This window comes from Alligator mississippiensis, chromosome 2 (assembly GCF_030867095.1).
Source record: "Alligator mississippiensis isolate rAllMis1 chromosome 2, rAllMis1, whole genome shotgun sequence".
Classification (NCBI taxonomy): Eukaryota; Metazoa; Chordata; order Crocodylia; family Alligatoridae; genus Alligator; species Alligator mississippiensis.
Window position 1 is genome coordinate 180,279,270 of NC_081825.1, and position 19,228 is coordinate 180,298,497.

The 19,228-nt window shown below is 41.3% G+C and overlaps 1 protein-coding gene across 2 annotated transcripts in view; it reads left to right on the top strand.

Annotated features, from left to right (window-relative positions):
- Nucleotides 1-18,961, top strand: part of PTDSS2 (phosphatidylserine synthase 2) — a 79,877-nt gene extending 60,916 nt beyond the window's left edge. For both annotated transcript variants that reach the window (XM_006275057.4, XM_059722520.1), the window contains 5 exons: nucleotides 1,681-1,799; nucleotides 2,612-2,726; nucleotides 6,574-6,719; nucleotides 14,091-14,276; nucleotides 16,271-18,961. In XM_006275057.4, coding sequence (XP_006275119.1) covers nucleotides 1,681-1,799; nucleotides 2,612-2,726; nucleotides 6,574-6,719; nucleotides 14,091-14,276; nucleotides 16,271-16,415 — 711 coding nt within the window. In that variant the 3' untranslated portion in view covers nucleotides 16,416-18,961. The remainder of the gene's footprint in view (nucleotides 1-1,680; nucleotides 1,800-2,611; nucleotides 2,727-6,573; nucleotides 6,720-14,090; nucleotides 14,277-16,270) is intronic.
- The last annotated feature ends 267 nt before the right edge of the window (nucleotides 18,962-19,228 follow it).

Here is a 19,228-nt window from a genome sequence, read left to right on the forward strand (position 1 = left end):
AACAAAAACAACAACCCCCAAACAAACACTTGAGGACTTGGATCTTATGGACCATGCTGGGGATCTTAATTAAAGCTTTGCTTTTGGCAGTGTACTGAATACATAGAAGCATTCAAATACTTAATATTTCATTTTAATAGCAGAAAGAAGGACTTTTAAAATTTTCTGTTTTGATCTTCTGCTGTGCAACACAGGCTGCATATCTTGAAGTGATGCATCCTTTTCTATATTTAAATAAATTGACTTTTGGACTGGTCTGGGTATCTCAGGTCCAGAACAAGATTCCTAGGTGTGACGCTATTTTTAGCTACAGTTGCATACAAATTCACCTTGTTTTTATTTCTGTTTGTAGTCTTTTTTGCAAAATAGACTTTGCAAACAGGGTTTTTAACATTTTTAATGTTCATTTTGCTTTTTAAAGATGGTCATAAAACCAAGAACAGTTTTTCTGAACAGTAGATTAGAGTGCTAGAAACTGCCATTGTTGAACTAACAATGAACAAGAGATGCTATTGTGCTCTTTAATTAAAAAGGCAGCCAGTATTTTCAGCACTGAGCTCCATCTCTGGCATTAGCATTTAGTAACAGTTTGGGGCCATGGGAGAAATTCAGTTCTCCCATAAACTTCACATTCTGATCCTGGAGACAAGTTATGTCCAGTTACACACAGGAAATGAAAAGCACTGCAAAATCTATTATGGCATAACAAGGTAATATTCCTTGTTTAGTGTGCTTTAAGACATTCCCACCAAGGAGCAGAGATGTGAAGGTCCAGTTGCAGTAATTAATAGGAGGTCAGTTCCACACTGGTTTTAGTTTTGAAGAGGAGGATTAACACCTCTTCCTCAGACATCTGTTGTTCCATCACATGAATATCTGGACAATTAAAATAGGGATATGTATAAACTCTGCATCCTAATCTGATTAACATCAGATCAACTCTGTTCTAGACAAATTGTTCTGTTGAATGAAAACATACCTCTATATAGAAGCAGGTATCTAATATTTCCATCTGAAGGTTTCACTAGGTTAGTGGTTCTCTATAACGAATGGATGAATGCATCAAATCAGTGATGGTTCTCAACTTAGGGTGCTGCAAGACCCCTCCCCCAGTGCTGCTACAGCAGTGGCCAGGTAAAAATGCCCTACATACCAGGAAGGGCTGGTTCTTGTCTCATTAGGGTTCTTTACTAACCCTGAAGCAGTCAGCAGAACCAGCTTATGCTGCAGCCCTTCACAGTCTGACCCTGCCACACTTCTCCCCAAAACAGACATGCTGGACAGTTCCACCTGCCCTGTTTGTCTGTTTCCTGGAGACATTGCAGGGTTGGACTGGGAAGGTCTGCAGCATGAACTGACTCTCCTGACTGTTTTAGGATTAACACAGAATGCTAATGAGGCAGGAGAGCGTGCACGTGCTGAAGCCCTTCCCAGTCTGGCTGTGCAGTAGGTGCACAAGGGCAGTTTTACCTGGCTGTAGTGGTGGCACCTGGTTGAAAACTGTTGAGATAAGATTAGGCAGCATAAAAGTGATTCTCAACCAGCTATGCTGCCAAATAAAAAAAAAATAAAAAAAATTGAAGAGGGGTGCTCTGACTCGAAAAAGGGTGTGAACCACTACAATAGGATAGTAAATTTAACTTTGATTCTGCTACCTGAAATATTTTTTTTCCTTTTCAGTGGATAATGGATGTGATCATATGCAATGGCTTAGGAATTTATTGTGGCATGAAGACTTTGTCATGGCTTTCTTTGAAGACATATAAATGGCAAGGACTTTGGAACATTCCGACATATAAGTATGTTGCATTTGACAGTATCTCAGTTTGTGGAACATCAAGTTGTAAGGATTTAAATTGCATGCTGTAACAGTGATTTAAGGAACTTGAAGATTGAAGGACCCATTAGTTATGACATGACTGCAGAATTAAGTGTTAACATGATCTTTTTTTCACACAATCACTGAATTTTTAAAAAACATATCCTCCTGCAATGATGATAATCGTTGATTAGGAAATGTTTATAAATGGTGGTGGTTCATGGAAACCAGACTAATGTATGTACTAACATGAAGGAAAGATAAAAGGGGATCTGTTTTGACCTCCCAGGGGTGCACTCGGTGACATCCAAGGGATCCCAATTTGGAGGGACTAGATCACCAGCATACAAAATTTCAGTAGTAGTAAGATAGTTAAAATATTATTTTTTCAACTCTTTAAATGATTTTAAGTTCTTTAATAGTCATGCCGCAGTTGTGTACACTATTGGTACTGAATTAGCTTGTTTTATATTCTCCTTAATAGATGATGCATAATTGAAACAGCTTCATGTACTGACTGCAACAGCTCTGAATTTAAGTTTGTATGACTCAATAATGCAATATTATAGCAGGTTTTTTCATGAGGAGAGGCTGACTCTCAGCAATTTTAACTTAATAATGAATCGGATATAAGGCAAACTCAAGGCATCCCTAGATCTGTGCAGAAAAAAAAACTTTTCAATTGAAGCCTGAAATAAGACATAATTTGGGTATCTTTCATTCCTTACAACTGGTGTTAGAGGGATGATTAAAGGTTCTTCTTGTTCTCCTTCCCCTCCCCCCCCCCCCCAGAGGTAAAATGAAGAGAATTGTCTTCCAGTTCACTCCGTATAGCTGGGTCAAATTTGAGTGGAAGCCAGCATCAAGCCTGCGCAGATGGCTAGCAGTTTGTGGCATCATTTTCATAGTAAGGAATCATTGTGCTTTTTAATTGATCAAATGACTGTTCATCTCTTGGAACACTGAGTTCTGTTAGATTCTTTCACAGTAATGTTTGCTTAAATGATAGATGTCAAGTATAAGTAATTTAACATGCAACTTATGCTTAAGTAAATTAATAAAAGCTGCCACTCAAAATGCAGATTTCACGTAAGTCAGTGTTGCTCCTCATTTCCCAGGGAGACCACCTACCAACTGAAAATGGAGGTGGCTCCAAGTCAAAACCTTAAAGCTCAGCATTTCAGGACTGGGCAGTATCTGATCTTTTGGCTCATGTCTGTTTCTCTAACATCAGGGATAATTAAAGTAGTATTATATGCAGCCTAAACATTTTGATGTTGGTTGGTATGAGACACTGTGTGTTACGTAGTTTTGTTTTCAAGGATAGTATAATTAACCCAGATCAGTCCCAAGTTAGTGAAAAAGTGCAAAGGGCATTTTAAATGCTTTTGATGTTTTCTGAAAATAGAAGCATGTTAGTTATTACTTTATATATGTATGTAAATATACACATACGTGCATATGTATACACGTATGCATGACATCTAACATGCCACAACTTAGAATTGCATACTGATCAAATGTAGATTTTACATATGTTATATGATATCCTATAATATACTGTAGTAAATTATGTTGTGTGTGCGTGCATGTGCACACACACGCTCACATATATAATATACACATTTGTACATTTGATCAGCATGCTATTCTAATATGTGGCTTAATCAGTTTTGAAATTAGGGGAGAGTGAATGATTGTCATGAAAAGATTTGTTGACTCTTTCAAGGGTTGCCAATCAACACTTTTTAATCCATTTAGCATTGTGCAGTTTATTGGTCAGCCTGGCATACCATGTTGATAATGGGATGTCTTTAAATTGATCGTGGGAAAAGTTAAGTTGCAGGTGCTAAGGAACAATATGTTATCTGTAGCAATTAAGCCGTGTGGGATTGTCAACAGCACAGGCTTACAGTTTGCATGAAAGGAACCAATCAGTTGAATGAAGATTCTTTAGTATCAAACTTCTCTTCCCAGACATTAAATTCTTGTGCCAAAATAGAATTATTGAAATTGTATGGAAAGGCTCAGTAAAAATATCAGTATTAAAATAATGTGAATGGTTTTCAAATAACCTTCCACCAGACTTGCACACTATGCACAGCTAAATCAATTTACTAGTTAGCTGAATCTGAAGCATGAAGGAGCTGACAATTTCATATTGATCTGGGGTGATTACAGTGATTGTCTCATGGCAGCTGTTTTGTGGTTTATAACAAGTTTTATTTAGCTGACTAAGTAGTAGTATTTAAATAAAAGATAAGATATAAATACTTTTATTCAGAATAAAAAAATTCCTATATTCCTCAACCATAACCAAAATGTTTAAGCCGCCTCCCCTTCCCCCCCCCCCCCCCCAGCATCCCCTCATTCTGCCTCTTGAAACCTCAGTTCATCTAAGAACCATGTTCATTAAATGCCTAATTCTTGTTACAGGTATCCAGGCTGTAGCCATATTGGTCTAAAGGCAAAGGCAATCAGGACTCGTAGTAGAGATGATATGTTTTATTAGACCAACAAGATTTTTGCAAAAAAATCTTTAATTGCAAGCTTTCGGGCACAAACGCCCTTCATCAGGCATTGGAGAAAAGATTGTAAAAGTTCTCCTGGGTAGAAATGAAAATTGATATTTTATAGGATTTCACAGAGGAGTCAATAGCTGGAAAACTCCTCTGGGCAGTCCATTCATTGCTGGTATGGAGCTTCTCACCTCTTGTGAGGATCTGTGATGATGCAAACTTTTTAAATGAAATCATCATATTTTCCTAAGCAGGAAGCAACTGACCACCTGAAACCTGAGATCCTGCCCCTGCCTTGTTTCAAGGTAATTTGCATCATCACAGATCCTCACAGGAGGTCAAAGGCTCCATACCAGCTATGAATGGACTACCCAGAGGAGTTTTCCATCTATTGACTCCTCTGTGAAATCCTATGAAATATGAACTTTAATTTCTACCCAGGAGAACTTTTACAATCTTTTCTCCAATGCCTGATAAAGGGCATTTGTGCCCGAAAGCTTGCAATTAAAGATTTTTTTTTGCAAAAATCTTGTTGGTCTAATAAAACATATCATCTCTACTACGAGTCTTGATTGCCTAATTCTTGTTACTGAGCTGAGGTCTCATCAATGCTGTTTGTATAGTGCACAAAGCTCAATTGCTTACTTATACTTTTTGAATCCATCAGACCTGAGATTTCTTAAGAGTTAAGTCACCAAATGAACATCCTTAGAATTGGATATAAAGCTGTTACCACACTTTACCTGACACACTAATACAAAAAAAGGTCCCACACTACATCCCAAATAAATTTTAAGTTTAGTTTTTGTTCTGACTCCCGCATAATATAACAGTGGACATGGCAGGACCCTATATAGACTGAAATCTTATGCAGCCTTAGAAAGCTGAAAGTAATTTTATCTCCAGCTTCAGATTTGTTTTTGGTTTTTTTTGGTTCAAATTTCATTTTTTTTTCAGTAGAGAGAACATGTAACTACAGAACAGAAAATCTGAGGAAGAACATTTTCCACACTTTTCCTTCTGACTTCTTTGTCTTGTCAGCCTTGTTCTCTGTCGTATCTAAAGTTACACAGCTACTAGGACCAGTGGGAATCTAGGGTCTAGCTTTAAGACTAGCTTGTTCAGGTATCAGTAGAAGTCTAGACTTCACAGCAGAGAGCTCAGCATAGTCTGACATGTCTGCCTGAGATGCAAGATAAAATAATACCAGCTAAGCTCTGTGCCAATGCAACTAGTAACAATGCCTACCTAGATTAAAGCTACCTTGGGTACGCAGTCATGGTTATCACAGAGCAGATATACCCTGTGAGGGCTTTAATGCACTTCGGCATAATCCACTTCAGTGATGATTCTTCTGGGGTGTTTTCTTCTATAGGCAAGTTCTTATGCTGGGGCATAGCTTACATGTACTGGGTAAGGTAGAAGGGCACACAGTGCTTCCCTGCTGTCATTTAAATTCAATTAACTTATGGTTTATCATAGGAAAGTTCTGATACTCCTTCCTGATCTGTTTGCTCCTAACTGTCCCTCCTCTCTTTTATTCATAGCAGCCCAGGTGTAGGAACTCCCAAAGCGAGATGTTTCCTTCTCCTGTTCTCTCAGACCTTTTCTAGTAACTAATCTTGGAGGCCAAGACTAGCAAGGCAGTCCCTGTTGGACTTAGTGGGCTTCCAATTGCTAGCCTGAAATTCTGGACCTGTTGGAACTAATGGGAGTTTTGCCATTAGGTTCTAGTGGAGCTGTTCATCTCCAGTCTGAAACTTAAGTACATATGTCATCATTTGCAGGGGTGTAGGTTGTAGCTGTGTTGGTCTAAGGACATAGGCAGACAAGGTTCCTTGGGTGAATTTGATATCTTTTATTAGACCAACCCAAATAGTTGGAGAATAGTTATTAAGCAAGCTTTCGAGTTCAAAAACCCTTCGTCAGGCTAAGGAAGTTTCAGCAGTTGGTGTGTGCTCTTCCTGGAAGAATTTGATATCTTTTATTAGACTAACCCAAGGAACCTTGTCTGCCTATATCATCATTTGGTACTTTCAACAGTGATTCAAGATCTGATCAAAAAGTAATGTTGCCTAATGCAAAGCAGATAATGAGCACACTTTCTACTCGTTATCTTTAAGTGACCCGCTCCATACAAGCTTAAGTGCAAACTTTCAGAAATAAATGAGGGTATCTAGGTTTCATGCAGTGAAGCCTTTTGAACTAAATTATTGAAATGTTCTTTTCTCTCAGTTTTTATTGGCAGAGCTGAACACATTTTACTTGAAGTTTGTCCTGTGGATGCCACCAGAGCACTACTTGGTCCTCTTGCGACTTGTCTTCTTTGTCAATGTGGGAGGTGTAGCCATGAGGGAGATCTACGATTTCATGGACGACCCGTAAGCCATTTCCATTGTATATACCATACAGAGCTTCAGCTGCTTTGTTTTTACTTCGCTCTGGTTTGCTGCAGTTTGTTGACACAAGCACCATAGCAGTAGATCAGCCTGGCAGAGGCAGAGAAGCCAGCAGTCCAAAGTACTTGCTTTGTTCCTATTGCTTTAAAGGTAAAATTAAAAAAAAACCCCACACATTCCCTCTTGCAAATCGCATGTGGCTAGCTGGCAAGTGATGGCACAGGCCATTTTATGCAAGTGCTTTTAAATTTCAGTCTTTCTTAAAATTAGCTTTTTATTTGAGAATGCAAATGTGTGAATTAGCTGAATTGGCTTTTACTCAACTGCACTTTCAAACTGACAGCCTGATACTACAGTCCTTAGACATACCTTCTAAGGATGACAAGGTCTCGCCCCAAACCCTTTTCCTTAAAGGATGTTTCTTTCTTGAGTTACCTTCCAACAGGTCTGTGGTCCCCTGGTGCTTTTGTAGCACCACTTTGTAAGTCAGATAATCCTTTTATTGATGCCTATTAAGACAATGTACATCTGTACACAACAGTGCATGTACTGTCAGAGTGCTCCTACTTAAACATCACATTTGTCCTTGCTGCTTTTGTTTCTTCAGTCTATAGGACTTGAGAATGCTTTTAGTTCTCAAATTCACTTTTTCTGTTAAGCTTCAGTAGTAATGACACAGACTGCATATGTACCTCACATCTTAAGACTATGATCACCTTTGGCCTTAAGGGATATTTTGTTTGTCACTGACCAGCACAAAAGTGTCTGTGTTTAGAATTTAGGGTTCCAACCTTCTCTGAATATCAGTTTCACTTTGAAGAATCTGACTCCTAGAGCTGGGAAGAAAGTTTAGCACACATTACTTAGTCAGATTTCAGGATATTCAGCAGTGACAGGCCATCCCCTTCCCCCTGGTGCTGGGCTTATTGGTTTGGGACATGCCTCCAACTCAAAGGTAAGAAGAGGTCTCTACCGCTTACTGATGAGCTCCTCTCATTGGCATCACTCCCCATCTTCTGATCCCTTGTTTGGATTGAAAAAACTATTCTTTTGCCCCCTATTCAACCACATGGGGCATAACATTGAAATTTAGAAGCTTCATTAGTCACTGGGGCATCATTGCTGATCCTGTTTGTTACCATTATTTCAGTGAAATGAAGAATTAATTCAGTGAACAGAGAAACTCCATTTGGGTTTCATATCACCACTGCTACCACTATCACCTTCCTTTTTTTGCTTTTCTTGGTAGATGAAGTGATGGGCATCCTCAGTCTTGAATTTCATGGTTCTGCTGATTTATCAGCAGACTTGAGCTGGGGTCTTCATTGAAGGCTGGTGAATTATGCAACTGATACTTTCTTCCTGCTTAATCTTGGTGACTGGAGCTGGTTCCTTAATACATTTCATGTCATTAGACTAGAGACTACTTTTTTCACCACCCAGCTAGTGTTTAGACCATTTCTAAATCACTTTGAATGAAGAAACTGGTGGAACCTTCATATTTTGACTTCCAGGGAGAAACTGTTGAGGAGCAGCTGACTGCTCAACACTCACTGCAAACGTCCATTCTTTTCCCCTGAGAAATTGTTGTGGCCTTCAAATTAAGAGCCAAAAACTTATGATATTCCATTGGCCCTCTTATGTGAATTGTAGTCAGGATGTCTTGTATGTGACTAGACAATCAGAGAGCCAACCAATGATATTGAACTCATTTCTCTAGTCCTACAGTATTTATTATAGGAACTAAAGAAGTTCCAAACAAAGATTGTTAGCTTCTTTTCTCATTCAGGGTACTTGTGGTCTCAGCAGCCACTTTTAGGACTAAAAATGGGTGGTATTTAATTTGAGCCTGCTAAGAAAGCATCTAGAATTTGTTAATGGGCCAGGGATCTTAACGTTCTGGAGCTGAGGATTTTGTCAGACCTTGATAATCCATTTCTCCAATCATGATCAGTATGTTTCCACTGTCTGAATTCAAAAGGACTTGGTATGCTCAGTGCTTCCACGAAGAATCTTCCAGTGTAATGAAATATGCTGCCGGACCCATGACACCTGTATTTGATCCCTTTAGGTCTGGTTTCAGGTATCAGGCCTTTTTCAGAAAGCCAAGAATAGGGCCATGGATTTTATGTTTGGTCTTGTAGGGAAAATAGCCTTCTCTAAAATACTTTTCCAAATGAAGGCCAGTGCAACGACCTTGTATTTTCAAAACATTCTTAGGGTCTGCATGGCATTTTCATCTTGTTATAGCTGGGACTTTTCCTTCTCTTTTTCTTAATTCTCTCTCTTTCTCAAGCAGGCTCACTAAAACTCTCATTATAATCAAGGCAGATTATAAACAGATTTTGTCCTCTGAACAGGAGTTTGGTTACAGAGATTTTGAATTACCTTTTGTTTCTGTCCTTCTATTTGTCAGATTCTTATCTTCTTTTAACTATTTCAAAATGCAAAAGTCCTTGGTCTGAGGTTCTAGTTGAAGAGGTTTTTCTTGAAATTGGAGTGCCTTGCCAATCCCATTTGCATCGCAGAGTAATTCATGCTATGCTTATCCTATCTTGTTCCCAAGTATACTTAGATCATCATGTATAACTTGAGCTAAAGCAGTGATGTCAAACATGTAGCTCTTAGGTGCCATGTCATTAAGAAAATGTGCATTGGACTAGTGAAGTGGTGTTTTCCTGGACTTTGCCATGCAGATTTTTAAACTGTACTATTTAAAACCTTTAAATGGTTTTAAAAGTGGTTTTCAAACTTTTTTCATTGAGGAACCCTTGGAAATTTTGAATGGAGATGTGGAACCCTTTGAATTGCAAGTGTGGGTATTCATGTACTTTTGATTGATCATAGTCATCTTTTGTGGACCCCGATCCATGGACTACAGGTTGAAAACCACTGATTTAAATCATCCCCTGCTTCTACAAGAAACAGTAAAGGAGTCTTTACAACTGCTTCCCATAGCTTCTGCTGTTTCTTTTGTTATAATGTGGAAACCCTCTAGGGGCTGCTATCCATATTCCCTATTCCAGCTGTTCAGCAGGAATTCCATTAATCACCTGCTGTATCAGGAAGGAGAGAGGAGAATGTTTCTGGCTACTCTATTTTTCTGGTTCTCTGCTGGAAAATGGAACACTCCAAGGGAACATGATAGTTAAAGTAGATGTCCCTGGGTGAACCTATTAAAGGACTGGTCTTTTCCCATACACAGCCAATGACATTCTACAGGAGAGGGGAGCAAAGTAATGAACAAATATCCAGTTATGATACCCTGATTCTCTGCTGAATCAAAGTTAAAGCAACCTGTGGTTATTCTAATTTGAGCTAGCTGGGTGCTGGCAGATCAGAGTTATCACATATTTCCACTCTGCTATTATGCACACTTAGCAGGTGGGAAGGATAGAAGTCAGTTCCATTAACCTTATACCCTTGGGGCTGAAGGAATGCCACAGTGATTCCAGTCTTCTTTCCACTACTTGACAGAACTGATCAGAGAATCTGCCCCCAAATATTGTGTGACTACTTAACTTAGACTTTCTCGAAATCTAATCAAGCTGAATGCCAAGGAATTTAAGAGGCTTGAGCACAGCAGTCGCGAGTAAGGCTAGACATTCCTGTTGCCCAGGTGTCCAAAGGACCACAGTGAGAAGCAGTTTAATCATCCTGACATGTCCATTTCCCCCTTCCCCAACATAGTGTAGATTTCTAGCTCCTGTTTTGCCACATTGCACCCTATCTCCTCCACCCTGCCTCAGTAGTTGTATTGCCTTATGCTGTGCCTCCTCATAGTTAAGTTTCACTCTGCAACTTGTATTGCACTTGAAATGGGCTATTGTAGAGAAACTAAGCAAAGGAATAAAGTGTGTAGGAATGTAACATAGCATGGAGGAGAGAGATGAGCAAGAGGGGAAGCCACCAGCAGAAAAGATGGCTGGTGAAGAAGAATGGATGATGAGAATGAGAAGGAGTCAGAGGTAACATAGACACATGAATTAGGGCAAGGGATTAGCAACGTACAGCCTGCAGGCCAGATCTGGCCTATGGAGCCACTGGATCTGGCCCATGAAGCTGTAGGGCTGTGCCCATGCCTGCACTGGGACTGAGCAGCTGTTCTGGCATTGGAGGGGTACTGCAGGGGCAGGGAGAAGCAGCAGCAACATGGAAGCATTTTGCTGGTCCCAGTGCAGCTACCCTCTGGCTGGACGCTATACTCACTGCAACTAGAAGAAGCGACACTGGTACAGCTTCCAAAGCCATACAGCTTGGGAGGCTCAGGAAAAGTTGTCCCTATGCTGTTCCCTGCCGTCCTACCCCCAAAGACATCTGGCTCACACTGGACTGGGGCTGTGTTGTTCTAGTCCATGGCATGGAAAGGTTGCTGACCTCTGCATTAGGGTTTAGATTAGTGATTTTGTTGTTATTTAGTTGTTTTGGAACACTTGTTAAAGAAACACTAACTTTATTTTAGAAGTATAGGAGGTAGTGTGACGGTTGACTTAAACTGGGGAGAGAGGGAGGAAGTTAATTCTCAGAAAAATGTAGAAAGTCCAAAGCCATTTGGCAAGGCTAGAGCTGTGTTGGAAGGTGAGTAAAGAACTTGTTGCCTGAAGTAGCTGGTATGGGTATTGCTCCTCCAAAGAAGGATATTTGGTCTCGCTTGATTTGAGTCAAGTAGTTACTCATTGTTGCATGTCTAATCTTTAAACAGGCTCTCTGAAATCGGATACTCACTGACTCGAAACTTCTAGTGTGGTTCTCTTAGCCCTCTCCACAAGTGGGCATAAAGTCATATCTTGAATTTGTGGCATTTAGGCTGGGGTTGTTCTGTACCAGTAAACTTTTTTTTGTTTGGCAGAGCGTGAAGTGAAGTGGTGTTATATGCTATTTCCACATGAGATATTGAGGCAGCCAAAAGTGAGAGAGGGTTCCAAATGCAATACAAGAAGTAAAGGATACCACGTGCTTAATAATCTGCATTTGATACAACTTAACATTTCCAGACTCTCCCAGGTGGGGCATGAATTGTCATCACTTTGGAGTCAATGGCCCTTCAGACTAAGTACAGAGAGTCAAAAAGCTTGAGACTGAATCTATTCAATCTTTGCAGGTTAGTTTAAGCTGCGTATATTGAACTAGTAAACAAGTGAGCAGACATTCACTTTTGATTCCAGAAATGCAACCACATGCCTGCAGTGGCTTGGGCCAGAAGCCACTCGGGCCAGGGCTAGCCCGCCCACCCTACAAGGTGGGTTTTGTAAGGGAGATGTAAAACATCCTAGGATTCTGGAGGACTGTGAGTTAACTTGAATCTGGAGAGGATCCAGGACAGAAGTTCAGTACACCAATTTAACCTAAATCAGTTAAGTCTAATACTACATCCATCCAGGTTTATCTTAAACCGGTTTAGGCCATTTTGAAAGTGGTTTATATGCACTGAATTTCTGTAGTGTTACAGATTTCAGCCAGCTTCTGATCACCTGTACCAGTTTGTGTAATTTCTGTCCCTAACTTCAATGTCAGGTTCATAATAAAAGGAGACGAAGGTCCCAGCTGGTTTGGTAGAAGCAATGTTTTCAGGCTCTTTCTAGTTGTAAAGTGTCAGAAGTTACTTGCTGGAGCAATATGTGATTTCCTTGATGTACTTCTTATAAATGCTTTAAAAAGCTCTCTTTCCTTGAGTGGCCAAACTACAAGGCAATAAATCTTTTTAACCTCCCTTGGTGAAGGCAGCTTTTGAGCACTCACTCTTGAGATCTTGGTAGGCTTTCATTTCAAAATGTTACTGTTTCAGGCCTTTCCCATAATTAAGACATGTACAGAATAGTACACTTTTTTTGCTTTCCTGGTATTTGGTAAGGATTCATGGGGAGATTAATGCCAAGAAGGTTTACACTTGTCAATAGTGTGGCGTTAAAAGTGGGCTAGGCTCTTTGTCTCTTCCAGTATCTTATTTGCTCATAGTATTTAGCATCTTGCTTTCTAAACTCCTTAAGAGTCGCACAGATTATTTGTTGGATAACTTTATCTGGAAGAGGAAAAGCCTAAGAGCATAGTTACTTAAAGATTAATTGTAGTGTAAAAAGATATGGACTGTGGTTTAGTGTTAGTGGATTGGTCAAGTAATTGCTTTGCAAGTGATAGATCTATTGAAAATGTGGAAACTTGACATATCTTGCAGGGGTGTTGAATTTGAACTCTTGAGAAATGTGTTTACACCAGGGCAGCCAATTACTTGGGCCTGTGGGCCACATAGGCAGTTCTAGGGAGTTGCCACAGGGCGGTCAGTACTTTCCCCACAACAGCCCAGAGCCCATGTGTTCTGCAGCTCCTCCTCACCACCACCACCAACAGTGCACAGCCCCAGCCCACCCCACCCCACCCTGTGCCTGCTCCAGACTTGCCCCAGCCAGAGCAGACCAGCTGAAACCCGCATGCACAGCCCCAACCCCAGCCTGCCCTGTGCCTGCTCCAGACCATGCACCCATGCTGAGAAGCGGCTGGGGAGAAGCTGCTGCTCGGTGCAGGAAACAAGCAGCAGCCCCTTCCCCTCATTGCTGCAAGGGCCTTCTTGCTGCAACTGCTCGGAGCCCTCGCCTGGGCTTCCCTGCAGCTCCTTTCTGCTGCTGTCACCACCCCCTCTGGGCTGCACAGCAGGGCAGCGGTGGCAATGCAGAGGAGCCACAGGGCAGCCCAGGTCTGGCTCTGGGCAGCTGCAGCAAGAAGGGCCCTGCAGTGATGAGGAGGAAGGGCCACTTTTCCCCATGCCAAGCAGCAGCTGCTCAGCCACTGCTACTGCTCATTGTGGGTGGCCGGTCCAGAATAGGTGTGGGGTGGGCTGGGGTTGGGGCTGTGTGGGCAAGTTCTGTCTGGTCCACTCCAGCTGGGGTGAGTCCAGAGTGGGCATAGGCCAGGCCAGGGCTGGGGCTGTGTGCGCAGGTCCCTGGCCATACCAGGGGGCTGTGGCCAGCAGCACCGGCAACCAGAAGGAGCCACAACCACCGGGGCTGCCTAGAAATGCAGTCCAGCTGCTGAGCCTCTGCAGCTGTACTGCATGCCCAGGCGAGGTGTGCCATGGGCACCTGGGCCAGGCAGGGCCAAGGGATCCGCCACAGGCCAGACAAAGTCCCCATATTTTGCCCACCCATGGCTTAGAACCTCTGAATGCAGGAGTAGGCGAGAACAAAATGACGTTAGCATGAAAATATATTGGCATGCTTGTTCCTGATACGTGTGTATTCAAAAGTAGATTTCCACAGTAGCATAAAGGTAAATTTATGTATTTCTACCTTATCTTTCCTTTGGTAAAGGAATATTATATTGAATATTTATTATTGAAATACTGTTTAATCTCTATTGCAGGAAGTTCTACAAGAAGCTGGGTCAGCAGGCGTGGCTGGTTGCTGCTATCACGGCCACAGAGTTTCTGATAGTTGTAAAATATGACCCCTACACTCTCACACTGTCACTTCCCTTCTACATTACTCAGTGCTGGATCCTTGGAATCATACTTGTGCTCACATGGACAATGTGGCGCTTTTTCATTCGGTAAGCAAAAGCAATTGAGCTCTGATTCACATGAACAGGAGTACCCCAAAATTAGGCCTAGTTAGGGCATATGAACAGCCACTTAAAGTGGAATAAAAGGTCTTCAAAGCACGTCTTCCTAAAATGTTACGTAATGTTGAGATTTCAAGGGAAATATATTTTGCTAAATCGCCTCCTTGAAGATGAGTAGTAAAAATTCTGTTCATGAGTTTTGATTATGTCTTTTACATGAGCAATTAGGTCTATGCAAAGCTTCAGTCCCTGATTCAATTGGGCGGAGATTCAGCCCAATTCAGTGGCTGAATCCAAACTGAATCGGAGGACCCCATAATCTGTTTGAATCGAATCGGAGCCCTCTGAATCGTTTCAAAAAGATTTGGCGATTCAGACACAGACACAGCTTTAAATGTTTTTTCTATGTACTTCTAGGTAGCAGGCAGCTTGTGAACGCTGCAATGCTGGGGCACATGGAGTGTCCCACAGGAGCACGGGGGTGCTCCTCAGCATGCTCAGCAGCAGATCTGGAAGTGGATCAGAAACACTTCCGGGTCCACCAGGGAGCGCTCTGGGCCCCCCATCACCCTCTGGCTCAGCAACTAGTGCCTCCTGGGTCTTGCAGGGGGGGTGCACCCGGGGTCCCCCTGTGGCCAATCGCTGAGCTGGGGGGGGAGGGGGGGCGGTGCGGCCAGCATGCTCCCCAGCAGACCCCGAAGTGGACCAGAAGTACCTCTGGTCCACTTCTGGGCTTGCTGCCGAGCATGTGGAAGGCCCCCCTGCACTTCTGTGGGACACTATCTACCCCAGCATCACAGTGTTCACAAGCCGCGCTGGTACCTCGAGGTATGTAGAAAAAGCATTTAAAGCTGTGTTTGTATCTGAATCGCCAGTTCTCCAAATCGGCATCAAATCTTCAGATTCGGATTCGGCTGAATCGAATCAGGGACAGTGATCCAAATCCACAGATCGAATCACTGTCCCTCATTTGGGCCAAATCCAAATCGAATAGGGCCAGCTTCGCACATCCCTGTGAACAGTCGTTACAGTGTTTGTCTCTGATTTTTACCATCATTCTGGCATGTAAATGAAAGCACAGTCCTGAAAATTGGCTTATAATTACATGTTTTTAACAACATTGACTAGGTTTTCAGGATTCTATTTACAAGATGTCACAATTTACACTTCTCTGATATAAAAGTCGGTGATATAGAGTGCATACTTTGTACCCTTTATAGTTAAGGCTTCTGAAAATAATTTAAGATTTCTCACATTAGGTACCCAAAAGAGGCCAAATTATCTTCCCCTTCCCACTGCTTCTGAGTGGTGAGCAGCTGCCCTTGGACATTTTTTAAAACTTCTCAGATTTCCACAAAATCACTAGCGAATTCTGAAAATGCTAGCTTATTTTGAAACCACTCTCTATTTTGTAGCTTATTTTGACATCAGTATTTTCAGGGCTGTGCATCTGCTAGCCTAGAACTGTGCCATTTTTGAATGATCAGAAGGCGAATATTTCTGAAGCATCTCAATTAGCAAGACACTACTTGCTGTTCTCTGAGTCAAGAGCTTTCCCTGATATTCCTGACATGCAATTTAGAGATGCAGGTTTGGTTTGGTCCCTGTCCTATTGTGGCACTATTTCGCGTCAAACAAAGGCATGATTATATCAGTTAGTGTCATGTGCCAACAGCATAAAAGCTGCCTAAGGATTGTGGGCTCTGCATTGCAGCAGCTTCTTTCCATTTTTGGAGAGTGCAGCTTGTATTAGTGATAGCAACTTAGCAGCAATAAACCTATTCAGCTGAATCCATGCCATTGTTCAAAGGAAGAGGTAGTTCTTGGAAACCTTAAGCTGTCATATTAATTATAACAGACCAAATTATCCTGATTGTAATTACACCCACAGTTAAATTTGCACTAGTTTTCTTTGCTAACCTAAAGGTAAATGTTTGGATAAATCAACTAAGAAGTCTTATGTTTATTTGGGTTTTTTTAAGTGATATCACCATGCGGTATAAGGAGATAAGACGACAAAAGCAAGAACACAGACATGAAAAGGACAAATGCTTAAGCAACGGTGATAGACATTCTCCAATACTGGATGAACAGAGTGGGAATGAACTGAGAGAAGGAAAACTTTGAACTTGAGCAGTAGGCAAGAGGTAGAAGCTACCTATCATGCTCAAGTTGACCTGTTTTGACGCTTTCAGTCTTGTCTTACTTAGTTTGTAACTTTCATTGTTTTCCAACATGTGACAACCCTCTTGGAGAAGATGCCACCTTGACCCCCTTCTCTTATGTCTAGTCAGTTGGAGAAAGTCTGCAGTAGACCGACATTGGAACCAACCCTGTTGCAACAAGAAGGGATCTTTGGTCAAATGTGTTTTAAGTGTATATCTGTGTCTCTTGGAAAACCAAGAATCTTGGGGGGTGGCTTTTAAACCAAGGGCAAAGGGAATCCTGTGACCCTGTTTCTGGTAAACCATGATATTTCCGTTTTAACAATGTTCGGAGCATTAGGAGCACTCATCCTATGGAATACTTATACAGGGCATGGTAAATAAGTTGCATTTCTGCTGAAACTTTTGACTGTGGAGTAAAAACTATGTAATGTTAGTTTCATTTGTTAGTTAGCAGGAGTTCAGAGACTGAACTTACCGGAAAAAAATGTAACTATATGACAAGCATGAGAACAAGTTGCATAACTTGCACAGAATATGATACAGTCCACTACTGTTACAGCTCCCGCAGTGCTGAGTTGGCTCTGTTTCTCAAAGCTGGCTTATATTACTGTGGGGCAACTGATGACCGTTTTCTATTACCTCCCAACTCTGATTATACAGAAAACTGCTACTCTTAGATCTTTTTTTATCCTGGTCATCTCTCAGCACAGCTTCGTTCTTTAAACTTCAGTTAACCTGCATTTCATTAGCCTGATGGAGTAAAAACAAGCTGAAAACTGGTACTTACTCTTCCTCAAGGTATTCAGTTATTTTATTTGCCTTATTCTTAAACATGAGTTTTCTTCACTTGTTTTGCAAGGCAGGTTAAGTTCTAAACTGTTTCATTCCTTCCCAAGTAAGCTTCAAACTTACAGCAACCCTAAGCAAACTGGAAAAGATCTGCCTTTGCACAATAAGCTTGGTAACATTTAGGTTCCCTGAGTGGGCCTGACTTGATCACTCATGCTCTGTCACTTTGTCGTGTATCATGAGAAAGAACCTCATACCTGGTTATCTGGCATTCTTGCCAATAACTGAGCATCTTGGAACAAAATGGGATACCTGTGGCTCATTTGCAGGGTTACTCTTCCCAAACATAGTTGTAACCCATTGCCCTAACATCAGTGGTTCCTAAGGTAAGGATTGTGATTACAGATAAGGTAATGGCACTTAAGTGCCACTGGCCAGCCCTATAGTTCTTGTTATAGCAGTCAAGCTCAGATTAGAAGTGGGGTCACAGCTGAAGAAGATTGAGAGCAGCTGCTCTAGATCATCCAGCTGGCCCCTAACATAACTAATTTTACTTGAACCATATAACAGACTAACTTGACTTGAGAGACAGAGACACATTTTTCCTGAAATATATCAAATTAATCTGGCTCTTAAACACCACTTGAGGCACTACTTTTTCTGAGTAGTGTTCTGTCCAGCAAAAAATAAATATGGAACCAATAAAACCTAAAGATTGAAAGAACTGTAGCCTGACTTTCAAAAGTAGCAGGAGACTCATGCCAAAGCTGCTGCCTGCAGCAAATCTGCACACACATCTGAGTCATTTTGGTCTCATACTTGAATAGCACACTGTCCACACTTCTCCCATGTTTACAGAGCACTGAAATATTTTCTAATCCAAAACAATGGGTCCTGGCAAACATGATGGGATTTAACTTAAAATTTTAATGTAGGAATACATTGAATGTGCTCAACAAATGAAGCAAGGGTTCAGAGCCAGGGAGGCAGAAATGGTGGAGGCTGTCTTTCCTGCTGACCAGTAGAGGGAGAGGAGGTTGATCTGTATGAAAGGTCACGTGAGGCTTCTTCCTCGAGTGTGCAGACTGCACTATTTATAGTTCTCAAATGGCTGCTGTTAAAACCTTGGGATTTATCTGCTGTAATTTAATGGAGAATGTTATGATTGTATAACTAGATGTTAACAAATTCTTAAGAAATGGGCAGATGCTGAGTTGAGCTGGTCACTTATTTCATAGCCCTTTTCTACTCTTGAGTAACTTTTAAACTTGTTCAGATTTATTCATACCAGTCTTATGAACTCTTGACTGTTTTGGTAGGTGATACTTAGTGTACACGTCTTTGTGAGGTCCCAACTGAGCCAGGATCACGTAAATACATTTCCATTTATGGGTTGTTCGAGGTAACCAGTCCATCTTTTTTTTTATTATTATTATTTTACTTGCGGGAGGGGAGGGCTAAAAATGTCCACATCTGTATCATAATTCTGATGGTAAAAGTAGAATTCCACCTCCTCCTCCCTGAGGACTCATTTGTGTAAAATTTGAGGCTTTTGTGGAAAATACCAATTTTCTAATAATTCTGAAACTGACCTACTGTGCAAAGCACTAATTTGTGTCCATCTACACCCATTTAAACAAGAGTTTACAATTAACCTGGATAACTGAACAAATGTAATAAAACAACAAATGTTTGCTGGTGTGTTCTTTGGTACAATCCGTGTCTGTGTGTTGTTTCTGATCACTGGTCATGGGAGACGGCACTTAGTATGTATTCCTGTAAAACAGGAGTGCTTTTGAAAATGCCCTTGTACAGAAGGGTAAACTGGAGTAGCAGTCCATAATGCAACAAACTTGTCCAAATAACTTTCATGGCTGCTTTTATTTATTTATTTATTTAAGTCCCTTCACCCGTCTTAAAATGTTTTTTTCATGTTGGAGTTAAGCTTATGAAATGGCTCTGAATTGCAAGTGTGATCTTTAT